General features: G+C 43.8%; 2 protein-coding genes across 2 annotated transcripts in view; both read left to right on the forward strand.

The window, feature by feature from the left end:
• Nucleotides 1-13,511: 13,511 nt before the first annotated feature.
• LOC122095233 (tubulin beta chain-like) lies at nt 13,512-19,021 on the forward strand. The gene is made up of 4 exons (XM_042665686.1): nt 13,512-13,568; nt 14,418-14,526; nt 17,195-17,305; nt 17,961-19,021. Exons 1-4 carry the CDS (start codon nt 13,512-13,514, stop codon nt 19,019-19,021), a joined length of 1,338 nt encoding a protein of 445 aa, XP_042521620.1.
• A 636-nt stretch (nt 19,022-19,657) lies between these two features.
• LOC122095234 (histone acetyltransferase KAT2B-like) overlaps nt 19,658-24,243 on the forward strand; it is a 45,914-nt gene continuing 41,328 nt past the window's right edge. The window contains 2 exon segments of the mRNA XM_042665687.1: nt 19,658-19,694; nt 19,788-19,879. Of these exon segments, the coding sequence (XP_042521621.1) occupies nt 19,658-19,694; nt 19,788-19,879 (129 nt within the window).

Raw genomic sequence — 24,243 nt, forward strand, 5'->3', positions numbered from 1 at the left:
TGGGAGGGGGGCATGGGGAACGAGAAGGAAGGGGTGGCATTGCCCTGGAAGCATTGTACTTGTAACCTGACTTCTGGAATTGTTACCCTGGGAGCAACCCCATCAAAATACTAATAAAAAGGGAAGTCATGTTTTCTTATTTGTTATGAACAAATAAGAAAAATAATTTTAAACAACCACATTTTATAACCCATAGATAATTACTTCTATTTTTTTTTTTTAAGAAACAATCATTGTTGGAGAATTTTCTTTGAAATACAGAAACTCTCCTTGAAAGCTTATCTGTGCATTAGACAACAGAGCCCCTGAGTTTGAGTTTGCAAAGACTTGGAAATGGAGACTTTCAGGATGATTGCACTCCTTTCCGGCAGTGTGTTTCCATACCCATGCATTCCCACAAAAATTTCCTCCAGTCATTTTTGGCCTTCTAATCTTTGTTACCTAGTTTAGAAAACAAAAGTTGGGGAAAGTCATGTGAATTGAAAGTTGTGCTTTTCTGTATATGGTTAAAGAAATCTTCCTTTGGGAACTACCTACATTTCTTTGCTGTTTTCGGCAAGTTCTCCTGGCTCTTGCTGCTCTCTTTCTTCCTTAGAGGATTCTCTAAGGTCTATCCATCATCCAGTTACCAAAATGCACCTCACTGGGGAAGGAAAATTAGTTGGCGTACCTGAGTGTTTGAAAGGAAATAGGAGAAAAGAAATCTCTGACATATAATGCCTTCAGTATGCCTCCACACATCGAACCATCTCTGATGCGCTGTTGGAAATTCATAATGACAGATGGGTTGGGAAGAAGGAAGCACACTTCACAGTGGGCTTCCTTTCAGACCCATAGCTCCTTCCAAGGTGTTCTGAGCTAATCTTAGCAACTGGGGCTCCACACATTCACACACACACACCCAGAGGAGAAGACTGTTTGAGGCAGCTTTGTTGCTTAGCATGTTGCTCCAAATAAGAGCCAAACCAGGCAATGCAGGCATAGATGTCGAGAAATCTAGAAGCCTATTTCATAGAACTTGAAGGACCAAGGCACCTGACTTCTCAGGACCTTGCTTCTTCAGTCCTCTAATAGGAGTGTGAAGTTCTTTCTGTCGCATTTCGAATTCTGAAAGAAGTGATGAGAATATTTGTAGGGAATGGTGGAGATAGGAAGGTTCTGTAGTCCCTATCTTTTGGACACTTGCGTGGAAATCATTGAAATTGTTTTCCCCTTCTCTCGTTTATTCAACTCTACCTATCGTTGGTTGATGGCTAAGATTATCTCCCTTCCCACCCCCCCCCCCCACTCCCCAGTGTAGTAATGCATTTCAGGGTAATGCAGAATTTCAATTTGGGGTATAGAGTGATATGGTTTGATCATGTGTCCCCACTCCCCAGTGTAGTAATGCACTTCAGGGTAATGCAGAATTGGGGTGTAGAGTGATATGGTTTGATCATGTGTTACAGAGTTGAAGTTCTGAGACCCCCACCCATGGAGTTAGGAACTTTGCACCATGTAGTCACTCTAAGAGCACCTGTGGATTCTTTCCTAGGCTCTCATACTTAGCCACGGACCATGAGCTTGAGCTCTGCCTCTGAGGGGCACCAGTTGAGTATCCGTTTTCACCGGGAACACATTTGCGTGGACAGGACCTTCTGTTGGGGGCGGGGGCATACTGTGATGGCTGTGGCAAGACAGAGAAAATACCTACGTCTGTAAAGGTATACCTAAGCTGAATCCACAGACTTCTATTCCCAGAACGGCCTCAACTGGTGATTCTCCACATCTGAGTTCCCTGAGTACCCAGGATTATAGGAACCAATCATGGATTCCTGGCATGATGCCTAAATGTTGCAGCGGATGCAAGGAGTTTGAGAAGTGGTGACTGCCTTACAGGGGGTTGCGAACTCCATAGGGACCACAAATGCCTTTGGGAGGGAAGAGGAGGAAAAACCCTAGGATGTCTTTTAATTTAGTATACTTACTGGAGATACCAGGAACCACTGGAAGTGCAGAAACTTAAGCTTTTGACCTTGTTTCTCTGGCCAGAGACTATTCATTGAATTTGCAGCCCCTTATTCTGCTGTGGATGTCAAATCAGAAGCTATCTATCCACCACAGGCAGGTTTATTAGATGTTCAAATTGGTTATGGAAGTGCCCTGCCCTGCACTGGCCTCTCTTTCCCGAACCCAGCTAAGGAGACTCCTTGCAGACACATCCTCATGGCTGCTTTGCCTGCTGTGATCTCCACTCCTTTCCAAATGCTTGCCTGGGCAGCCTTCCCCTCCATTGTGCCTGTGCCTCTTGGACTGGGTTCCCATCGTGGTTGGATATTGAGCTGCTTGCTAGAGGAGGACACAAGGGCTGTTGTGTACAATGGCAGGCCTGAACTGGCCCCGAGGCAGGGCAGACGCTCTCCCTGGTGGGTGGGCCCTGGGTCACTGTGGTGAGCAGCGGTCACACTGGAAATTCTCTCTCTCAGAGAACAGCAGGTTATGTCTGACCAGATTGCCTTCTCTAGGGAATCTGGTTCTCAACCAACTCCTGGGGGATGCCTAGGGCTTGAGTCCATGCCAGGCTCCACTCCTGTCCAGAACTTTTCATTCCAGAAGTTTCAACCACGCAGCCAACCCCCCCTGCCCTTTGCTGCATTCTCTTCTCTGATTCTGTGGCTTACACTCTTCATTTTCTATGAACTGTGAGTTTCCCTTCTGGCTATCCTTGGTTCCTTCTCTTTAGTTTGATTGTGAAGCTTTTAATCAATAGGCGCCTACTTTGCTTCTAGAAACTTCTTTCCTTGTACCTCTCATTTGGGGGATACATCACTATACTCCTTTTGGGGGATTCAAGAGTATTTATGAATTGTTTCTTAAGTGGGCAAACTGCACATACTCTAGAGCAGTGTGTGTGTGTGTGTGTGTGTGTGTGTGTGTGTGTGTATGTGTTGGCGTGTGTGTGTACGTGCACATATGTGCTTCAACACAACTTCAGAAGAGAGGTTCCTCTCCTGATTTCCTGATTCAGAGAATGAGGTACAGAAGATTCAACCCTGAATAGTGAACAGGGGAGGGCCAGTCCGCCTGAGCTCCAGACCTTGTTCTCTGTACATTGCCATCTTATGTGACAATGGTACAAGTCTCAGTGTCAGAGCACCAAAAGTACTGAGTTGAAACATTCAACCAGGGAAATCTTTTACAGATTATGCCCTCATGAAACGGATCGATTTGGCATGGGTTTGGAGTAACACATGTAGGAATTTATTGTAGGAATGTATTGGATCAGTTCTCTTCTCCATCCTGAGACTTTGGGATGGTTGCTGAATGGTTCACTTGCAGGAGTTTTCCTATTCATAGCTCATGAGCAAAACGAGGGTGAGAAAGTGCACAGAGGAAACTGATCATTGACAATGATTTGGGCTCTTCTGCTCCCTCTATCTGATAGTGCCAATGACTTCTTAACTGGCATGGACTGTTTGCTGTAAGATAGTTTCCTCTTTTCACACAAACTGGTAAACTGTCATACTGTGTCTTTTCAGGAGTATCCAAATGTAAAGCGGGATGACAGCTAGTTTGTTGACTCCTAGAAGATAATAGCTATTGTCTCCGAACAGATTTGTTTCAAAGATTCATTACCTGAGTTCTAGAGCCACTTGTGAGGTGAAAGATACCTATCAAGCTGGGAGGAAAGGCCACCATGTTGCGGGTAGCCTGCAGGGAGTAGACTCAGCCATTCTATTTGTATACCCTACATCTCTTTGTGGCTGTGGAGGACCAAAACTTTGAATGCCCTTTCACTATTTGCTTCAAAATGTCCCAGGCTTTTCATATCTTACTTGCTGAATGGCTTTGAATGGTCAATGCAATCTTAGGTATACCCATGGGAACTCAGATAAGCTATACAGGGAATTGTAGTTAATCAAAGACTTCAAACAATAGAAATTAAGAGGCAATGGTGTGTTTGTATATTTAGGTTTCACTCTGTAAAAAAAATAAAACCAAACTGGACAAAAACTGATCTCAGTGTTTAAGAGGAAAATCTGCTTTTAACAACTTCAACAAAGGTTGATCCTTCCCATCTTAAAAAGCCCTGTCAAACTAACTTCTTAATGATTTATTAACCAATAAGGAAATAATATGAGGATTACAATTCCTTTGAATTGTATAAACCTGTATAAAAGATAGATAAAAATGACAGTCCAAGATAAATGAATGTTGAACTGATCTATTGAACTCTTCTAAAACACTCAGGTAGAAAAGAAGCCTAGATCCATGCTACCTACTTAAAAAATAAAAAGACCAGAGCTTTCTAGAATTTAGCTTGAATGAGCACAGGGTTAAGCTTAATTTCCAGCTCTTGTTGGTTCCAGTTGAGGATGTGGATGGTATGCTTTAGTTCCAGGAGGAAGGTCAATCAGCTAAATATGTCAGAATCCTTGGAGCAGAGGGAGAGCTGTGTGGATAGGCCTTGGGTTTGACCTCAGAGCCTCATCCTGGGTAAGCTGGCCACCACCACTTGGCCGGTGCTCATCACAGCCTTATCTTTTGTGTTTTGAATCTGCTTTTTGTCTCGTCATGGTCTGATGAATATTTGCTAAGTTCTTGTTACTGCTGGTACCAGCTGCATGCCATGGCCACTATGGTAAAGAAGACACATGCTTTCTGCCCTTCAATGGTAAGATCTGGATGAGAAAAACCACTTATTCATCATGTATCGCTACACATGCTTGTAATCCAAGCTACTTGGCAGGTGAAGGTAGGAGGATTAGGATCTGCGGTCAGCCTGGGCAAAAGAAGAGACCTTATCTAATAAAAGAAACTAAAAGCAAAAGGAATTGGTGTGGCTCAAGTGATAGAGGTCTTACCCAGCAAACATGAGACCCTGAATTCAATTTCCTACACTGCAAGAGAAGTAGAAGAAGGAGGAGGAGGAAGAGGAGGAAGGAAAGGAGAAGAAGAAGATGGAGGAGGAGGAGAAGCAGCAACAGAAGGAGGAGGAAGAGGAGAAAGGGAGGAGGAGGAGGAAGAAGAGATGGAAAAGGAGGGAGAAGAGGAGGAAAGGAAGAGGAGTATGAGAAGAAGAGGAAGAAGTAGAAAGGAGAGGAAGCAGAAGAGGAAGAGAAAAGATGAGTGAGTTATTTCCAGATACAGAGAAGGCAGTTTGGGAATGGGGATATTCGGTAAGCTCACAAATGGATTTACTGTTACAATAAACACACTATAATTTGAAAGCATCGGAAGTCATAAATACATGAGATACCCGTTATCCACTGAACCTCACAGCTTAGCAGCAACTGTCCACCTTTGTGGTCATGTGGCTGACTAGGGGCTTCTAACTGCAGCCCACTGCCCCAGTTTTGAGAGCAAAGCCTCTTGCATAGTCCTGGCCTGGGAAAAGATCCACATGCAAAGTTCTAAGTGGAACGAGCAGGATCATCCATCTAGAGAAGGACTGGTGTTCTGTCCACTGTATCCTGTCTTCCCTTCAGAGTAGAGGACAGATATCCTTCTCCGCTGTGGTCACAGTTGGGAGGGATTGCTTTGTGGGGAGAGGAGGTGTGGTGTAACAATGCCTTGTGTATGAATAGGGCAAGCTATTTTCTCTTCTGGACTCTGTGATCTCAGGGTTGGCCACACTAGCAAAGGGGCTGAAATTGAATTTGAAAGGGTTGTGGTTGGGGCATAAGATCCCACCTTGAGACAACCAGGAAAGCTAGGAGTCAAAGAGGTTAATCAAATCAAAATCCGCAGGTGGGAGGTCAGGCTGACAAGAGCACCTACAAATTCAAGTGTGACACACCCAGAGAAATCTGGGGCTCACCTTCAATGAGCTGGTGAAATGAGAAGCAAAGCACTTCCAAGAGAGAAAGGTGGATTGCTTGGGGACAGAGGGGCAATGCTGTGCGTGCAGGGACAAGTGGCCAGTGCACGGATGCTCAGAAAAAAGCTGGAAGTGGCGCTGTGGCTCAAGTGGTAGAGTGCTAGCCTTGAGGTGAAGAGCCGCGGGACAGTGCCCAGGCCCAGAGTTCAGGCCCCACGACCGGACCCCCCCCCCCAAAAAAAAGATGTTATCAGCTTGCAATAGGGGCCACCTTCCCAGCCACTCCACATTGTGGGGCCTCTCCCCCAGTCCAGTCCAGTAGATATCCTGATTCAAAGTGTGGTGTGGGCTGCAGTGGAAGGCTGCATGGCACATGGATGCCTTGTGGGAAGTGGTGGTTGGTGATGTGTTGTTCTGTCATTGGATAGGGGGAAGTGTTCTTGCCTTGACCGTGTTGTTTGGTCCAATTGGCCTGCTTTCCATACCCACCCTTCCCCATTTCTGGTAAGTGGGGGGCTTGAGTTGTCACTCTTCCTACCTGGTGTCTGCACTGCCAAGGGGGTGACGAACGGAGACAAGTGTCCTCAGTGTAGCTCAGTCCAAATTCTACCTTTGTGCCCATGAACAAGGGGGTGGCAGGGCTGCTTATGATAAGCTAACTTGTATAGTATTATGGAAATGTAAACCCCAGTTGAATTTCTGCAAACAAAATGCCCAGGTGCATGTGGGCTTTGACTTCGACCCTGGCTGAGCATCCGTGCACTGGCCAACCCTGAGACCCAGAAAGTCTACACATCTGTCTTAGCCTACCCAAAGCCAGCAGAGAACATGCACAATCATTAGACAGCTGGGTAGGTCCGTCTTTCAGCCCACGTGGAGATGAACTAGAAAATGCCTTCAAGCTTCCGTTTGCTACAGAGAATTTAAACCCGAGCACTAGATAGAACATGTGGCCCTTGGGAGGGTTGGATGCAGCCACATGTTATGGTAGTGAAATGATAAACAGGTGGGGATGATGCTAGGAAAATGACCACTCCGAGAGAGTGATAATTCCCAAATGAATGAATGAACTCACATGGCTGCCTTTGGTGGCTTGGCTCTGTAAACTCTCTCTTCTTCCCACAGTCCATTCACAGGCCATGTGGCATAGTTCATCAGCACTCTGTACTGAAGTTCAGTTTGATGAGGATCTAAGGAACTTGAGAGGGAGATGAGGGTGACCAGTCACTCAGGCATGGATGCCCAGTTTGGGCGTCCATTGTCTGGACTTGACATTGGCCCCATTGCATGCTGGCTTTGTGATCCTGGACAACTCACCTGACCTCTCAGGGCGTCCATATCTTCATCTGCAAAAACAGTGATGGTGACATTGGCGCCTACTGCAGAGGGGTGCTGTGAAGACTGAGGGGTTGTGAGACACAAAACTTCGCATGGCACAGATTACCTGGCAAGGTGCACACAGCCAGTGAGTGGGAGCTGCGCGTCTTCTCTCCCCGAGAGCGTGGCAGACATCCTCTCCACAACACCAGCGGACTTAATAGGTTTTCAGTTTCTAAAAGCCTCCCCGTGTTTTCTATCAACCACGCATAGGTAATGAACTTGATGTCTTCATAAAGCATGGTATTTTGTGGTGATTATTTTAAGCTCTCTCATGCATTGTCTCATTTCGTTAGTTAATGATCATTATGACACAACAATAAAAAGAGTCCTTTAAAAATGCTTCTAGTGGTACAGATGTCAAACACCAATTACCATAAACGTGATGGCAAGAGTAGCATTGTTTTTCTCACATGATGCTGTGCAATCGTTTTCATTGTATGATTTAACTTTTTCACTGTAGAAAAATTCCTTTTCTCTACATCCCACCTGCCCTGCTCTTGGTGCCTCTGTCATGGAGGGACATGTGCTTACGAAGTGGACACTTAGCTCCCCACCCCTGGTGGAGGAAACCCCAAGTGGCCAGGGCCTCCACAGCACATGGCATTCTCGATTTCTTCTTATAGTTCCATGGCAGAACTTAAGTCCTCATGTTTTGTCCAGTCTAAGTGTTGTTGGGATTCATGGGAAGGCATGTTGATGTGACTGTCCATGGCCTGTCTGTCCCAGGGCCCATGGATATTTATTTCCTGTGTGGATCTGAGATATGTGATTTGTCATGGGCCATAGTCTTCATTCTTTTTTTTCTGTCGGTTGTGGGGCTTGAACTCTGGGCCTGGGCGCTGTCCCTCAGCTCTTCAGCTCAAGGCGAGCGCTCTACCACTTGAGCTACAGCGCCACTTCCGGTTTTCTGGTGGTTTATTGGAGATAGGAGTCTCATGGTCTTTCCTGCCCAGGCTGGCTTTGAACCACGATCCTCAGATCTCAGCCTCCTGAGTAGCTAGGATTACAGGCGTGAGCCACCAGCGCCCGGCTCGTAGTCTTCATTCTTTATGTCTTCTACAAATGCTGTGATCAGAGCTAAGTGGAACTTAGGATTGAATGCAGGACATCATGGTCACTCCTGGAGCCTTGGTGCGCTCAGCCTTTGAAACATTGCTGCCTGTGTATGGCAATAGTGATGCTACCCTTTGGTTGTATAGTGCTGGACTGATCATTGTGTTCTATATGCAGCATCTCATTTAAGCAGCATGGTTTGGTTACCTTTTTTTTAAATTGCTGGTTTATATGTGGAAATCTAAGAATTGGAAGAGGAAAGGGCTAGCCATTACATGATATTTTATATGCATTCTCTCTTTCAACCTTCATAGTAGCTTTTGAGGTAAGCATATTCCTTCCTTACTAGTAAAATACTCAAGGTTCATCAAGAGTGTGGTGGTACATGTGTGTAATCTCAGCAATCTAGGAGGCAGAAGCAGGAAATGGTGAGCTTGAGGCTAGCTTAGGGAAGCTTAGGGAAGACCTTATGTCAAACAAGTGGTAGAGTGCTTGCTTGGTATGTTCAAGGCCTTGGGTTAATCTCCAGCCTAGCCAAGCTATCAATTGATTAATGAACCATTCAATCCAATCTGAATTTCAAAGGTGCTAATTAATGTTTGGTGCTGGTGGCTCACACTTATAATCCTAGTTACTCAGGAGGCTGAGATATAAGGATCACAGTTTGAAGCCAGCTCTGGTAGGAAAGTCTATGAGACTCTTATCCAGATTCCAGAAGTAGAGCTGTGGCTAAAGTGGTAGAGCACCAGCCTAAAAGAGTTCAGGGACGGTGCCCAGGCCCTGACTTCAAGCCCCAAACCCAGTGAAAAGAAAGTGCTAATTTAGTGTATGATTGAATTGATATTTAAACACTGGTACATTGGGCTATATAACCAATATTCATTCTGTTATCTAGTGGTGGGCCAAACTGTATTATCGAATCAATGTAGTAGAAAGATTTTACTTCTCAGGATTAAAGTTGTTGTTTGAAAGCTCCAGAAACACCAAAATGAAGAAGTGCTGGAGGACAGGGGACATCTTATATCAGCCCTCCTGTGTGTCAGGCCCACCACAGAGAACTCATCCTTTACCATCCCAGTGCACGTGGTGGCGGAGTTCAACACAGACAATTCACACATGGTGGGGCTGGCGTGTCTGTTACTCCACAGAACCCCTAGCTCCAGCAGTACTTGATAGTGTAGCTAAACTCAGCACCGCTCCCCAGTTCCTCTGTGCAGACAGAATGCCACAGACCACCAAGAGGTAGTTCAGGAATGGCTGAGGAAGAGAACAATGGCTTTCCTCCCATATGCTCTAATGTGCATTTCCAGGAAGTGTGCTCCCCAATCCTGAGCAATGACCCAGTTGACCAGACATGTGTTGGCATCAGGGGGCTCTCCCACATAGACAATATCCTGCTTCCCCAGGTGCATCCCATCATTGCATGCTGATGAGCCTGGCCTGAAGGAAGAACCTGGGCATGTGGTCAGAGTCATTGCTTGCTACGTCAAGAGAAAATTCATTTTCCTTGAGGTTTTTTTTTTCCCCCAAGTCACGTTTTATGGCTGGAGTTACTCAGCAAATTACTAGGTATAGAAATGCAAAGCTCTTATTGCATTCTATCGATCTGATTGCAGTGTCATTAATTGAAAGATGGGGTGAGCATGATGGATAGTTGAGAACAGGATTTTACATTCCTGTTGGCCTATGGAAGAAAGCCGCATGGAGCAGACAGAAGGAAGCCTTTTGGTCTGACATGAATGATTCTCTCTTTGTCAGTTCTTGTGAGAGCATTATTCAGCCCTAGTGAGATTTACAATGTGAAAGGGTGAACTGTGACTGCCCTGAAAGGAAAAATCAAAACCCAGGTTGCTTATTTCTGGAGTTGGAAATAATCCATGTTGTATAACTTCCTCTTAGCGATTCCTTATAGATCACATTTACAACACCCCAATCTGACAACAGCTGATTTTAATCCATTTCACTTGTAATAGTGTAGTATTTGCATTCATCCTCATCCCTATGACAGGCCTATGTGAAACTTTAGGAAAGGTGGTATGTGTTTGGGGATATTTGTTTTTAACGTTATTTCCCTTATTTGATCACTTGACCTACTATTCCTTGGAATTTGCCCGTAAATTCAATCGAGGAGTTTTGTGTGTGTACAGAATTGTCCCCATACAAATTTCATGGCTAGTTTGTGTGTGAAGGAAAAATTCTTCAGACTGGAAAAGAATATGCCAGATTATGTTTCACCTGTTTGCAAAGGCAAAGAGCATGATTTTGCTTCCCAGTTCATCGGATGTTAATGAAGCTTGGAGTGAATGGGAGGAACAGCTACATTTAAAGCACATCTAAATAGGCCACAGGTCTTCACCCACTCTTCCTGAGCCACATGCCTTTGAAAACTTGCAGAGTTTGGTCCACATTCTTAATGACTCACCTCCTGTCTCCTCCTCTTGGCCCTCCCATCCATGTTGTTCAGCTTGTCTCTCTCCAGGTGTGGTTTTTTTTTTTTTTTTTTACCTAGCTGTTTGCAGATGTGGGTAGGTAGGATGCAGACATGGTCATGCCTGTGGCATGGTGTCTCTTTGGAGCACCTAATGAAGATGTATGGAGAGCTTTCTGAGCAGAGACAATGGGTGTTGGCAGAGGGTACCACCTCCCTGACCTTAAGAAGGCAAGGAGAGGAGTTTATTCTACACAGCTCTCCACCACATGGAAAACATGTGTGTGAGCAGCTCAGGCAGCCTAAGCCACGTCCCACCCCACTTGAGATGGAGGACTGCTGGGGATCTATGGAGGACTCTTCCAAATGCAGCCCCCAAGGCCAGCACGGCAGCTGCGTCCCAGCCAGAGTGCCCTGCTAAGCCTTTTCCATAAGAGCTATTGGTCCATTTGGCTGTCCTCAATGTATTACTCGGTATGTATTGATAGCACAATTGTCAGCCCAGCAAACTTTTCCCATTTTAATAGTTCACATGAGATGCTTCATTATTGATCTTACAGCACTAAATAAAAATCTCCTTTGTCAAGGGAACATGAAATGGCTTTTAATGGACACAGCCAAATACCTGCTACTAGTTATGGGAAGAAAAATAATCAGCCTGATAGAGGAGATTTGGCTTGGGGATTTTCTGGCCTTTTGGTGACACTGAATATTCCTTCCCCAGCCGACCATCCAAAGGCTGACTCTCAATGAGAGGAGAAAGAGGAGCCGTTGGCCTGAACTTTGCAATGTGCAGGTGGCATGCTTTCTATGCCTCATCTTCCATAGGTCCCCCCACCTCCCTGACAGCCCAAAATGCATGATTCTATCCCCAATAAAAGCAGCTAGGCACTGAAGACATTAACTTCTCACTCAGCCAAAATCTGTTAGTGGATGGTTCCAGGATAGATCCTTCCATCTTGTTGGTTTTCTCCTCACTCCAGTTAGAATGGCAAAAATCAAGAACTCTAACAACAACAGATGCTGGAGGGGATGTGGACAGAAGCGAACCTTACTGCATTGTTGGTGGGAGTGCAAGCTTGTTCAACCACTTTGAAAAGCAGTATGGGGGTTCCTCAAAAGACTTCACATAGAGCTCTCCTATGACCCAGCAATCCCACTTTTGGGCATTTACCCAAATGATCACAAACAAGACCACACTAAAGCTACCAGCACAACTATGTTTATTGCAGCATTATTTACCATAGCTAAGATATGGAACCAACCCAGATGCCCCTCAGCAGAGGAATGGATCAAGAAAATGTGGTATATATACACAATGGAATTCTATGCCTCCATCAGAAAGAATGGCATTGCCCCATTTGTTAGGAAATGGAAAGACTTGGAAAAACTTATATTACGTGAAGTAAGCCAAGCCCAAAGAAACATAGGTCCCATGGTTTCCCTTATTTGCAATATCTAGTATATGTATGAGTCAAGCAGAAAAGGTCAGATAATGTGATGTGAGGAAAATGAACCCTTAGATATGTATTTTAATGTTTTTTTCTTTCATGCATTTGTTTCTAATGCATATATAAGATTAGTTCTTTGTTGCTTTGTATGTCCCTCCCCCACAGTATAAACCCTGCTTTCACTGTATTTGATGTCTGTATAGTTTGTGGAGGGGAAGGGGAAAAACCAGTTGTTTAAATAAGGATACAGGTGGACCTGTTGCAACAATGAGAAGTACAAGTTGTCATGTCCAAACCGAGCTTTACAACGTTGGTACGGGGGGGGGGGAAGGGGGGGAAAGGGAGGGAAGGAGAAGGATTGGGATTAGGGGGGGAGGGGGGAGGCTGGGAAGGGATGTGAAGGGTAAACAAAGGAGGAGGCTGCAATGCTTGGTAAGAAATGTACGCATTATCCTGCCCATGTAACTGTAACTCCTCTGTACAGTATGTTCACAAATAAAATTAAATTAAATTAAAATAAAATAAAATAAAATATGTTTGTGATTTCAAGTAAATATCACTATTCCACAATTCTGTGAAATAAGAGAAATTAAGGTAATCATCTAATCTCAATAATAATAAAAACCTCAGAAAGAGTCACCAGGCCTTAATTTCAAGCCCTTAGTCACTAACCTGCCCCAACTCCGACCAAAAAAAAAAAAAGACACTCTGACTAGGACCTGAGTTCTTACACTAGGAGCAGAAGCCAAATGAAACAAAAAGTAGACTGTAGTAGTCCTATGGCCCAAGGAATAAAGCAAGCTACTTTTAAGAGGAAAGAAAAAGAAAACCTGAGAATGAAGACTAGACCCTAACCCCCTGACTCTTCCCATAATGGAAAGTGAATCAATCATGGAATCTAAGTTTGTGCTTGCTCTTGGGATCACAGCTGAAAATGTCCCTTCAGTTCTAGGCCCTCCAATCAAAAATGGAAGGCAGGCTTGTTCTGGGCTTCTGGCACACAAGGACCTTGTGTAGAGGAAGTTCCTCCTCTTCTTTCCTGGATCCCAGGTTTCAGCCTCTCTTGTGAGTCAGAGTGGGTAGTGGATGGCAGGGTGACCAGAGGATCCAAATAGAATGGGAGCTGTGCTAATGGACTTGCAGCTGGGAGCTGGATACAAGGGTAGGTGGGAACTGGTAGGGCCCTCTGATTACCCAGCAATAGGGAGATTGAGTTGGAGCACCTGCTGGCTCCACCTGTAATCAAGTCCGCCCCACCTCCTCTGCCCCTGTAACAACCAGAGGTATAAATGGGGATCTGAGTTCACTGTGTCAGATTCCTGCTTCCCAGCTCTACCTGTTTGCCTCTGTGGGCACCACTGCTGAAGACACACATCCATCTGTTCTGCAGCCCTGCACCATGAGGGAGATTGTGTACATACAGGCAGGCCAGTGTGGCAACCAGATTGGTGCAAAGGTGAGCATGGCACTGGCCTAGGATCCATGTCTCAAATTTAGGGGAAGGAGAAAAAGGATGGGGTTGGAGTGTGGAGGTGGTGGTGGTCATGGCTAGGCTGAGGTAGGTGGGGCTCCATAGTGGTCCCTAACCTTCTGCAAATGAAGCCCCCCAGATAGCTTCTCCAATTTCCCTAATTTGTGTGGCCCTGGTGGGTGTGGTTTTTAAGCAAGGCTGGGGTGGTTTCAAATCCCTTGCATGTCTTAGTCTTACCTGAGACTCAAGTCTTTGTATTTAGTTTCCTGGGAATAGACTAATGCACGTTTGGTCTGGTTTGAATGAAAGGAATGCAGTGTCTTTGAGCTGAAAGATACAGAGAATTCCCTTTGTGTCAACTGATGAGTGTCAGATAATTGAGAACATTTCTTCTACCTTAATGCAAATTTCTCTGAGTTTCATGCTCCATCTCAGCTCCCTTAAGTTGGGTGTTTTCTAAATCATTGGTTGTCATGTATGCTCTGAGGACACTTGGGGTTCTGGAGACCCTTCTAGCTGAGTCTTCAAGTTACTGCTTTGGTAATTTCATGTCCATGGAAGGCCAGTTACTCATCATAGAATACAAACAGAATATGGTACTGCATAAGATGGAACTCATAGGAGAAACCAGATGTCTTCTATTCAGCCAGATAAAAGAGATTAACAAAACTAAAATACCACCATTTTCTGTGCTTTTTTTAATTTAGAAAATGTAATTATTTTTTACAAATATATTTGTGTCAACAGGACATGAGTTTCTTAGTTACTTTAAAATGCATTTTTTGGACAGTTAACATTCTAGGTCATAATATACTTCTATTTCTTCCATCTCAGTTTTGGGAAATGCTAAGCGATGAGCACAATATTGACTGCACTGGCAACTACTATGGGGACAGCCATTTACAGCTGCAGAGAATCGAGGTGTATTACAATGAGGCAGCTGGTAAGTTTCTTCCATCTTGTTTCCCATACCGTGGCAAAATAGTTCCCAGGGGAATACTAATGAAAAGGAAGGAGTTCCTGCCTTTCTTATGGTAGTATTGTAGTTTTAATTTGGGACCTTGATCTTATAAGTCAAGTGCTGTACCCAACTGAGCCACTCCACCAGATACTTTGTTTTAATTTTTGAGTATACTCTTGTGAATTACCCCAGGAAAGCCTTATACCTGAGTTCCCCCTACCTCTACTTGCTGACTAACCACACCTGGATTTGTTTTTTCCGGTCATGGAGCTTGAACTCTGGGCCTAGGCACTGTCGCTCAACTCTTCAGCTCAAGGCAAGCAGCTCTACCACTTAAGCCACAGTGCCACTTCCAGTTTTCTGGTGTTTTATTGGAGATAAGAGTCTTGCAGGCTTTTTGTGCCCTGGCTGGCTTTGAACCATGATTCTCTGATCTCAGCCTTCTGGGTAGCTAGGATTAAAGGCGTGAGCCCATTTCACATAATTAAAAATGAGACTGCCTAAATATGCATTCTAAAACAATTGATAAAATATAATCCAATGCCATTTGGTTGTGTGCTGATCATCCTAAGCTCAAGCCTGGGCACTAACTATGAGCTTCTTTTGTTTTGGGTAGTTTCTTGGAGATGAGTCTCCAAGCCTTTCCTGCCCCAGCTGAATTCAATCTGCGATGCTAAGGTCTCATCTCAGATTTTTGAGTAGCTAGAATTACACCCTTATGCAACCAGAGCCCAGTTACATTGCCTCTTTAAAATACAGATTAAATTTCTAAAACAATATTTTGAAAAAGAAAATTTTAAAAATTTTAAAGAGGGATGTTCAGTCACTAATATATATGAGAATAGTCCAAATCACAAAGCATAGTCTCACCCTGAAATCTATAAAATTTCTGGTCTTGAGCATTTTGAATATGAATACTTAGCCAACAGTAAATTATTTTTAAGGTTTTTAAAGTAAGAAAACATTCTTGTGATGTAGAAAAAATCAATACTAATTTGTAAACATGGCTTTTAAATGATTCATATTGTCTTTCCTAACATAAACAGCCTAATTGAAGTCTACAGAGTAGATTTTCAGTTTTTGTAACTGTCAATGTAAAGTTCATTTAATTTTATATTGAGTTTCCATTCTACATTATTGTATACAAACAGAATCATGGATAATTGGCTTTCCTGTGTATTAATCCAATGAACAAGTACAAACAAAATTACAAAGCTATTTAATTTATGTGAGTTTTATAGATCTACATTTTGGGATGTCCTCACCTTGGTATTTTGTGTTAATATTGTTGAAGTAACATACAAGGTTTTAATCTTCTGATTCCTTGGTTGAGAGTGGTTGGTTTGGATTGTGTCACTCCTATGAACAGAATTTTAGGTTGTGTCTTTATTAGATCCTGTATATCCAGCAGGATGGTCAGTTTTCTTCATGTGAATATTTAGGAAGGGGGTATTCTAAAACTGGTGTTTACATCATGTTAACTGCTTTCCCTTGGGCCAAATCATGTTAAATGGGAAATTTCAAGTCATTGCCCAAGGTTGCTCTGAGTATTTGAATAAAGGGTATGTGCTATTTGATAACCATTATTGAAACATTATAAGACAAGAAATATATATATTGTATATATGTTTTCTCCAGGAAAGCCTTACACTTGAATTCCCTTACATCTACTTGGTGAATAGCCATACCTGGCTTTTTTTGGCCCGGGGGGGGGGGGGGGTCGGTCATGTGGCTTGGACTCTGGGCCTAGGCACTGTCCGTCAACTCTTCAGTTCAAGGCAAGCAGCTCTACCTCTTGAACCACAGTGCCATTTCTGGTTTTCTGTTAGTTTATTAGAGATAAGAGTCTTAAGGACTTTTCCTGCCCCAGCTGGCTTTGAATAGTCATCCTCTGATCTCAGCCTCCAGAGTAGCTAGGATTACAGGCATGAACCTGGTTCATTTCTTGAGAAAGGTAATTTGGGAAGGGAAGGGATAGTGGGAGAACAACAAAGGAGGGGGCTAACAATTTTTGACAAGAAACGTTCTCATTTCCTTACTCATGTAACCAACTCCTCTATACAGCACCTTTACAATAAAATAAAATTAACAAAAAAGAGGAAGTTTCTTGCTGATAGGCACTGGTGACTCATTCCTGTAATGCTGGCTACTTAGGAGGCTAAGAACTGAGGATCATGGTTCAAATCTTGCCTGAGCAGGAAAGTCCCTGTGACTCTTATCTCCAATAAGAAAACTGAAAGTGGGGTTGTGGCTCAAGTGATAGAGTGCTAGCCTTGAGCTGGAGAGCTGAGGGACAGTGTCCAGGCCCAGAGTTCAAGCCCCACGATGAACCAAAAAAAAAAGGTGTTGTCACCTTTCTTTTGCACCATTAGACTCAAAGCCTGATGCTCATCTTTGCCTCCTGTGTAGCTGAGATTTCAGCCACCATGCCCAAAGCAAAGGAATGAATATTCATGGAAATAGACAACTGCAAACATCCTTAAACTTGCTGAAGCCTCTTGCATGGGGATCCATGCTCAAGATATCTTTTCTGTTTCCATGTCTCAAATGCTGTAATTTTTGTAATGAATGCTGAGAGTCACTTAGAATCATAAGCTCTGCCCTTAGTTCCTTGTCAAGTATAGGCCTAAGTCAACTCTTTTTCTCACAGGCAACAGATATGTTCCTCGGGCCATCATGGTGGACCTAGAGCCTGGCTCCTTAGACTCAGTAAGATCGGGACCACTTGGCCCAATCTTTCATCCAGACAACTTCATATATGGTATGTCATCATGGTCCATGGGTCCTAACATCCAGGCACTCCAGTGCTGGGCTGAGCCTTTATCCACCTAGATATTGTCCTCAGCTAACCCACCTATTCCAGTCCATGGAAGTCATGCCCCTGGCCACTCAGACAGCTCAGATCAGTGCAACTCTGCAAGTTCTCCATGACAAAGAAGCCTCTGAAGGGAAAGAGCAGCAAGCAGAGAAAGCCACCAACAAGGTTTCAGCACTGCTGGTCATTTTAAAGGCCTGGCAATAATAGAACCACTTCAGGACACCAGAAATCAAAGCACAGCTATGTGTGAGCAAGGAGCAGACAAGTGCTTGCAGTTTAGCTTCCCTCTGACCACACTGTGCTCCTGTCCCTGTTGTGAAAGTAATTACATTTCCAGTATTGAGGCAGGCTCAGTTCTTCATTTCTAGAAGTACTTGATTTGGGTTAAAATGTATTTTCCTCCACACTCTCTACTTTTCTTTAGAACCTGGGTGATTTGTAGGGTCCCAGATACATTGGAAACATTTCCTTTATTTCACCATAGTGTATCTAAAATAATAGCAAAGGTTGGCTCAGAACACTCCTTTGTCTTCACAATAGGACAGGCACAGTCATTATTCTTGGAGTGTGTGTCTCATCATGTCTTTATGTCTGATAGGCCAGAGAGGGGCAGGCAATAACTGGGCAAAAGGCCACTACACGGAAGGAGCCGAGCTGTTAGAATCGGTGCTGGATGTGGTACGACGGGAGTCAGAAAGGTGTGACTGTCTCCAGGGTTTCCAGCTGGCTCACTCCCTGGGAGGTGGCACTGGATCAGGCATGGGCACCCTGATTCTCAACAAGATCCAAGAGGAGTATCCAGACCGCATCATGAACACCTTCAGCATCATGCCCTCCCCCAAGGTTTCAGACACCGTGGTAGAACCTTACAATGCAGTCTTATCTATCCACCAGTTGGTGGAAAATGCAGATGAAACTTTCTGCATCGACAATGAGGCCCTGTATGACATCTGCTTCCACAAACTGAAGCTGCCCACACCCACCTATGGAGACCTGAACCACCTGGTGTCAGCCACCATGAGTGGAGTCACCACCTGCCTGCGCTTCCCCGGCCAGCTGAATGCAGATCTGCGCAAGCTCGCCGTGAATCTGGTCCCCTTTCCTCGCCTACACTTCTTCATGCCTGGCTTTGCACCCTTGACCAGCCGGTTCAGCCAGCAGTACAGTGATCTCTCAGTGCGGGAGCTCACCCAGGAGATGTTTGACGCCAAGAACATGATGGTCGCCTGTGATCCCCGCCATGGTCGTTACCTGACAGCAGCTGCCATCTTCCGAGGCCGCATGTCCATGATGGAGGTGGATAAGCAGATCATCAACATGCAGAACAAGAACAGCAGCTACTTTGCAGACTGGATTCCCGACAATGTGAAGACAGCTGTATGTGACATCCCCCCGCGTGGCCTTAAGATGTCGGCCACCTTCATCGGCAACAACACAGCCATCCAAGAACCCTTCAAGCGCACCGCAAAGCAGTTCAGTGCCATGTTCCGGCGCAAGGCATTCTTGCACTGGTACACGGGAGAAGGCATGGATGAGATGGAGTTCACTCTGGCCGAGAGCAGTATCAACGACCTGGTGTCCGAGTACCAGCAGTGCCAAGATGCCACTGCTTATGAACGGTGTGACATTGAAGAAGACTTGGTGGAGGAAGAAGTTTAAGACTTCCCATTGGTAGCAGTGCAACAGGACTGTCAGAGCCTGCCTACTACTTCTCAAATGAATGGTGCTTTCCTGAGATCCTGTTGTCATGCATTGAGGTTCCTGCTGTGTATCATCATGCACAGCCTTTCCGGTCAGGAACTAAATGATGGTGAATGAAAAAAGGCAGATTTCTTTTAAATAGTATTATTTTAAAGCCCTATTTATATAAATAAAGAAGTATACATTTTGTACTCTTGAGTCCTTATTCTTTAGAATCCCTTTTATTCTTTCAATATATTTGAAATATAAAATTGGCCAGAAGGATTTAATCTTAGCAACATAGGACTGGTGCTCAAGAGGAGTTTCAAATTCATGGTGTTCCTATTATTTTGAACAGGAGGATGACAAGTGCCAATGTTGTTTATTTTCCCTGGCCTAGTTTTAAAGTTAGCAGTCTCTCAATAGCATGCCAGTAGCATAATAGCAGTTTGAAGAGAAAGTAAACCAGATTCAGATGTTAAAAAATTGTCCTAGTACCAAAGTGATGTTTGGAGTACTGAAGGGATTGATGTTCAAGACTTGTCTGGGCACTGAGGTAGCAGGGCCTCTTCCTCCTTTATTCTGACACAGGACTTGCTTTACCTGCCCCCTAGTATGCATTCCTCTTTGGGAATGGGACCACAAAATGCAGGTATGAATACTGGCCATTAAGGATCTACTTCTTCAGACAACCACAGGTTCTGGTCTCATGCCCCATCAGAGGGATTTCATTCACATTCCCCAGAAACAGTAGCAGGAACCCCAATCCCTGTGCTTACGGTTCAGTTGGCAGCGAAGCAGCACTCACAAGATGAGTGCAAGATCCTGGTTGCCAGGGTAGTTTCTCAAGTCATCTGGCAGCTCTAAGGACAGAAGTGAGTCTAGCTGTTTGAGAGAGTGAGAAGCTGACCAGTCCCATAGCGTATCAAGATCTGCTTGATTCAGTACTTACAAGTCAAGGAGTGGAAGGGAGACATGGCCCAATGACCTATTCTCATACTCATTTTCCAGCATTCAAAGCTGTCTGAGGCCCACAGAGGGTTGTAAGGGAAAAAGATGCAGCCTGTTGGGTATGTTTACTTTACATGAGTGAGACAGAAATCTCAATTGCTTAGAACCTACACAATGGCCAGGAAGAGGGTGAACACTTCTGTTTTCACCAGAGGCCAAAATCATTCGCTGGTTCTTTTTGCCAGAATCTTTCACTCTTCTTGCAGTGAGGCTCCAGGTAGGTTGTCTGTGTCAGGCATTCCTCCATGGCCACCAATAACTTGTAAGAGCCCCTTTTTCTTCAGAAACAGGACCTATGGGAATCCAGCAACTTTTAGGAAGCTCTAAGGAAAGATACTACTGGGTGAGGTGCAAGTTCCTTGTTTCTAGTAAAGTTGGGAGAGGGCTGGGAAGGTGGCTCAGTGGAAGAGTGCTTACCTTGCATGCATGAGGACCTGGGTTTGATTCCTCAGCACCACATAAGCAGAAAAAGCTGGAAGTGGCACTGAGTGTCAAGTGGTAGAGTGCTAGCCTTGAGCATAAGAGCTGAGGGATAATGCTCACGCCCAGAGTTCAGACCCCACAACAGACAAAATAAATAAATAAATAAAACTCCTTTAACCTTTAACTGTGCCTAGGTGGATTTTCTTGTTCACCAGGTAATTCGCATCAATAAGATAGAGTACTAACTTTGAGCAAAAGGGCTCAGGGACAGTTCGCAGGCCCCGGGTTAAAGCCCCATGGCCAACAACAACAAAAGAATCAGGCTACAAAAGGAAGAGAACAAATGGGCTAAGATTTTAATTCCAGGGGTTCAACTTCCATTTGTATAGTTAAGTTGGTACAGTGGCTTGTTATTCATTACTTTAATGAGGAGGAAAATATTTCCAAATTCCCTTCAGTGGATTCCAAATTAGAGTTGGTAAAAATTTGAAATAAGAAAGTCAATGTGGTGAGCCTGGGAAAGTGGCTCAGTGGTAGAGTGCTTGCCTTGCATGCATGAAGCCCTGGGTTCGATTCTTCAGTACCACTTAACAGAAAAGGCCAGAAGTGGCACTTTGCCCCAAGTGTTAGACCACCAGCCTTGAGCAAAAGAAGCTCAGGAACAGATCTCATGCCCTGAGTTCAAGCCCCAGGACTGGCAAAAACAAAAACCAAAAGCCAAAATCAAAAAGTAAAAAAAGCAACAAAAACAAAACAAAACAAAACAAAAAACTCTGGATTGCTGGTGCAGTTGATTCATACCTATACTTCTAGCTACTAATGACACTGAGATCTGAATGTTCCCATTTGAAGCCAGCCTGGGCAGAAAAGTCTGAGACTCTTATGTCAAATTAATGACAATAATCCAGAAGTGCAGCTGAGGTTCAAATGCCAGAGTTCTAGCCTGTAATACAAGGAGCACAGGGACAGCACCCAAACCAGAGTTCAAGTATCTCTAATTGTTGGAGATTGTGGTTCGGTCTATTGAGCACTAGTCAATGAGTGAAAATGGCAAGTCTTGAGTTCAAGTCCTGGTTTGAGACCAGAAGAAAAAACAGAAAGGAAAATCAAAGAAACAGACATTATAATAATAACTGGGGGCGGGGGAGGTGGTGGTCACAGAGCATAAGCAGGCCCTGCCTCCATTTCTCCTGGATTTTGTTTTTGTTTCCTTTTGCAGTCCTAGGACTTGAACTCAGAACTTGCTGCATACCATGCATGTGCTCTACTGCAGAAGTACATGCTCCGCCCCTAAAGGCTTATTTTTGAATGACTAATGTCTATCCACAGAAGAGGTTATGTTTTGAGTCCTTTCCAAGTTTCTGAACCACCTTAGCACCTGAGCCACTTTAGTTCCTAGAGTAGGCTACTTGATTGCCAAGTTGGAAACATATTTAAGAGAATATATTTGTGCTACACATTGAAAAAATGTAACTCCTCCAAAGAACAGAGTACATGTATACACTAATCTGTATCCTTTTTGCTACACATTGAAAAAATGTAACCCCTCCAAAGAATAGAGTACATGTGTACACAAATCTGCATCTTGGCTAACCTAGTATTTCATTTTGCCTTATTTGATCATAACTCAACTTCTGGTATCCAATCTAGTGATTTACTATAGGTGGCAAATGAATACAATGAAGAAAACATACAACTTAATCTATAGTTAGTATCTGGCTTTGAGTCTAAGAATCAAAAACAACAGAACATAAACTGTAATTGTCAGTTATTTGAGCAGACACAGGGATTGTGAACCTTTAAGTGTAAATAACTGACTTTCTTAATGCCTTATTTTTTAACCTGTTTTGGGGTAGGTTTATAAACAACTTAATAAATCAGTATTTGGAGCCAAGTGCTAGTTGCACACACCTATAATCCTAACTACTTATAAAATTGAGACATGGAGAATCTTAGTTTGAAGCCAGCCTGGACAGAAAAATCTGAGAGTCCCTGCTTCCAAGTAGACATCAAAATGTTGGACTGAGCCTGGCACCGGTGGCTCACGCCTGTAATCCTAGCTATTCAGGAGGCTGAGATCTGAGGATCACGGTTCAAAGCCAGCGTGGAGAAGAAAAGTCCGTGAGACTCTTATCTCCACTAAACCACTAGAAAACCAGTAGATCTATGGCTCAAGCGGTAGAGCACTGGCCTTGAGCTGAAGAGCTGAGGGACAGTGCCCAAGCCCAGAATTCAAAACCCATGACCAACAACAACAACAGAAAATGTTGGACTGAAAGCATGGCTGAGGTAGAAGAGTACCAACTACAAGCAAAAATCCAAATGAGAACACAAGGCCTCTGAATTCAAGCCCTAGTACTGGCACCAAAGTAAATAAGTTTTTAGGAGTATTTGTCCTGTTTTGCTTCCATTTGTTTTGTAGTGCTAGGGATCAAACCCAGGGAGCTGAGTGCTACACAAGCCTTCTATCCCTGGTAGTGTTTTTTTTGAAGGAAGTGATTTCTTCCATTTAAATGGTAGATGTAATTTTTGAGCTTACATCTACATTCCATATGTTGCTCGTTTGACAGCACATTTTATTCAACTGTTTTTAATAAGACTAACACACTGTTACAATTCAAGAATCTTTCCCATTAGAACTCATAATGCATTAAATAACTTATTTAACTCTATTCTTGTCATGCTTTATTGCCATAATTTAAAATTATTGTGACACTAGTGAAGATGATATTGGTCCCTTTGGACCAATTAAAATTTGAAAAGCTTCTTTCATTCCGATAAGCAATAAATCTAATGAATAATACTTAATATGCAACCTCAGCATTTTAATCTTATTCTCTTCTAGGTAACAACATCCATTTTATACATCGTGATAAGAATAGGTTGGATCACAAACCTATAAACTCTGTTTTACAGCTTGTAGGGGTTCAGCAGGTGAACTTCACAAGCAGACCTTCAGTCATCAACGTGAAATTCATATGGAAATCTGCAGCTTACAAATGGGCACTTAAAATGTGATCTTAACATCCTCATGCAGTGTCTACCATGCTGGTTCTCTAGCCATTTAATGGTTAGGAAAATATCTCAAGATCAGTACCAAGTGAACTGCATGCAGACAATATCAGTTGTCAATAAATTTTCAATTTTATAGCTTCCACAGTTTTATGCAAAGTGAATATAAATGCACAAAAGACAATGTCAAAATTATAGAATGTAGTTGGGCGTTGGTGGCTAATGCCTGTAATCCCAGCTACTTCAGGAGACTGAAGTCTTTGGATAGTGGTTCAAAGCCAGCCTGGGCAGGAAAGTCTGTGAGACCCTTGTCTCCAATAAACTACTAGAAAACCGGAAGTGGGGCTTTGGCTCAAGTGGTAGAGCACTCGCCTTGAGCTGAAGAGCGCAGGGACAGCGCCCAGGCCCAGAGTTCAAGCCCCATGACCAATTAAAAAAAATTATAGAATGTATAAACACTATTGCTATAATTATAGCATATTCATTTAATAAAATGTTTTCAGCAATTAAAATATATAAGGGCTAGAAAAAATATATTTTTTATTCAGTGCAAAAAGCCATTAACAAGCCAGGCGCTGGTGGCTCACCAGCTACTCAGGAGGCTGAGATCTGAGGATCGCGGTTCAAAGCCAGCCCGGGCAAGAGAGACTGTGAAACTCCTATCTCCAATAAACCACCAGAAAACCAGAAGTGGCGCTGCAGCTCCAGTGGTAGAGCGCTCGCCTTGAGCTGAAGAGCTGAGGGACAGCGCCCAG

The sequence above is a fragment of the Dipodomys spectabilis genome, unplaced genomic scaffold (assembly GCF_019054845.1).
Source record: "Dipodomys spectabilis isolate Male_0828 unplaced genomic scaffold, ASM1905484v1 ptg000341l, whole genome shotgun sequence".
Taxonomy (NCBI): Eukaryota; Metazoa; Chordata; class Mammalia; order Rodentia; family Heteromyidae; genus Dipodomys; species Dipodomys spectabilis.

What these genes read in the sequence shown, in the direction of transcription:
- LOC122095233 (XM_042665686.1), top strand. Translation starts at nt 13,512, where the DNA reads ATGAGGGAGATTGTGTACATACAGGCAGGCCAGTGTGGCAACCAGATT. An exon ending in GCAACCAGATTGGTGCAAAG is followed by an intron (nt 13,569 to 14,417) that starts GTGAGCATGGCA and finishes CTTCCATCTCAG; the next exon opens with TTTTGGGAAATGCTAAGCGA. An exon ending in GTATTACAATGAGGCAGCTG is followed by an intron (nt 14,527 to 17,194) that starts GTAAGTTTCTTC and finishes TTTTTCTCACAG; the next exon opens with GCAACAGATATGTTCCTCGG.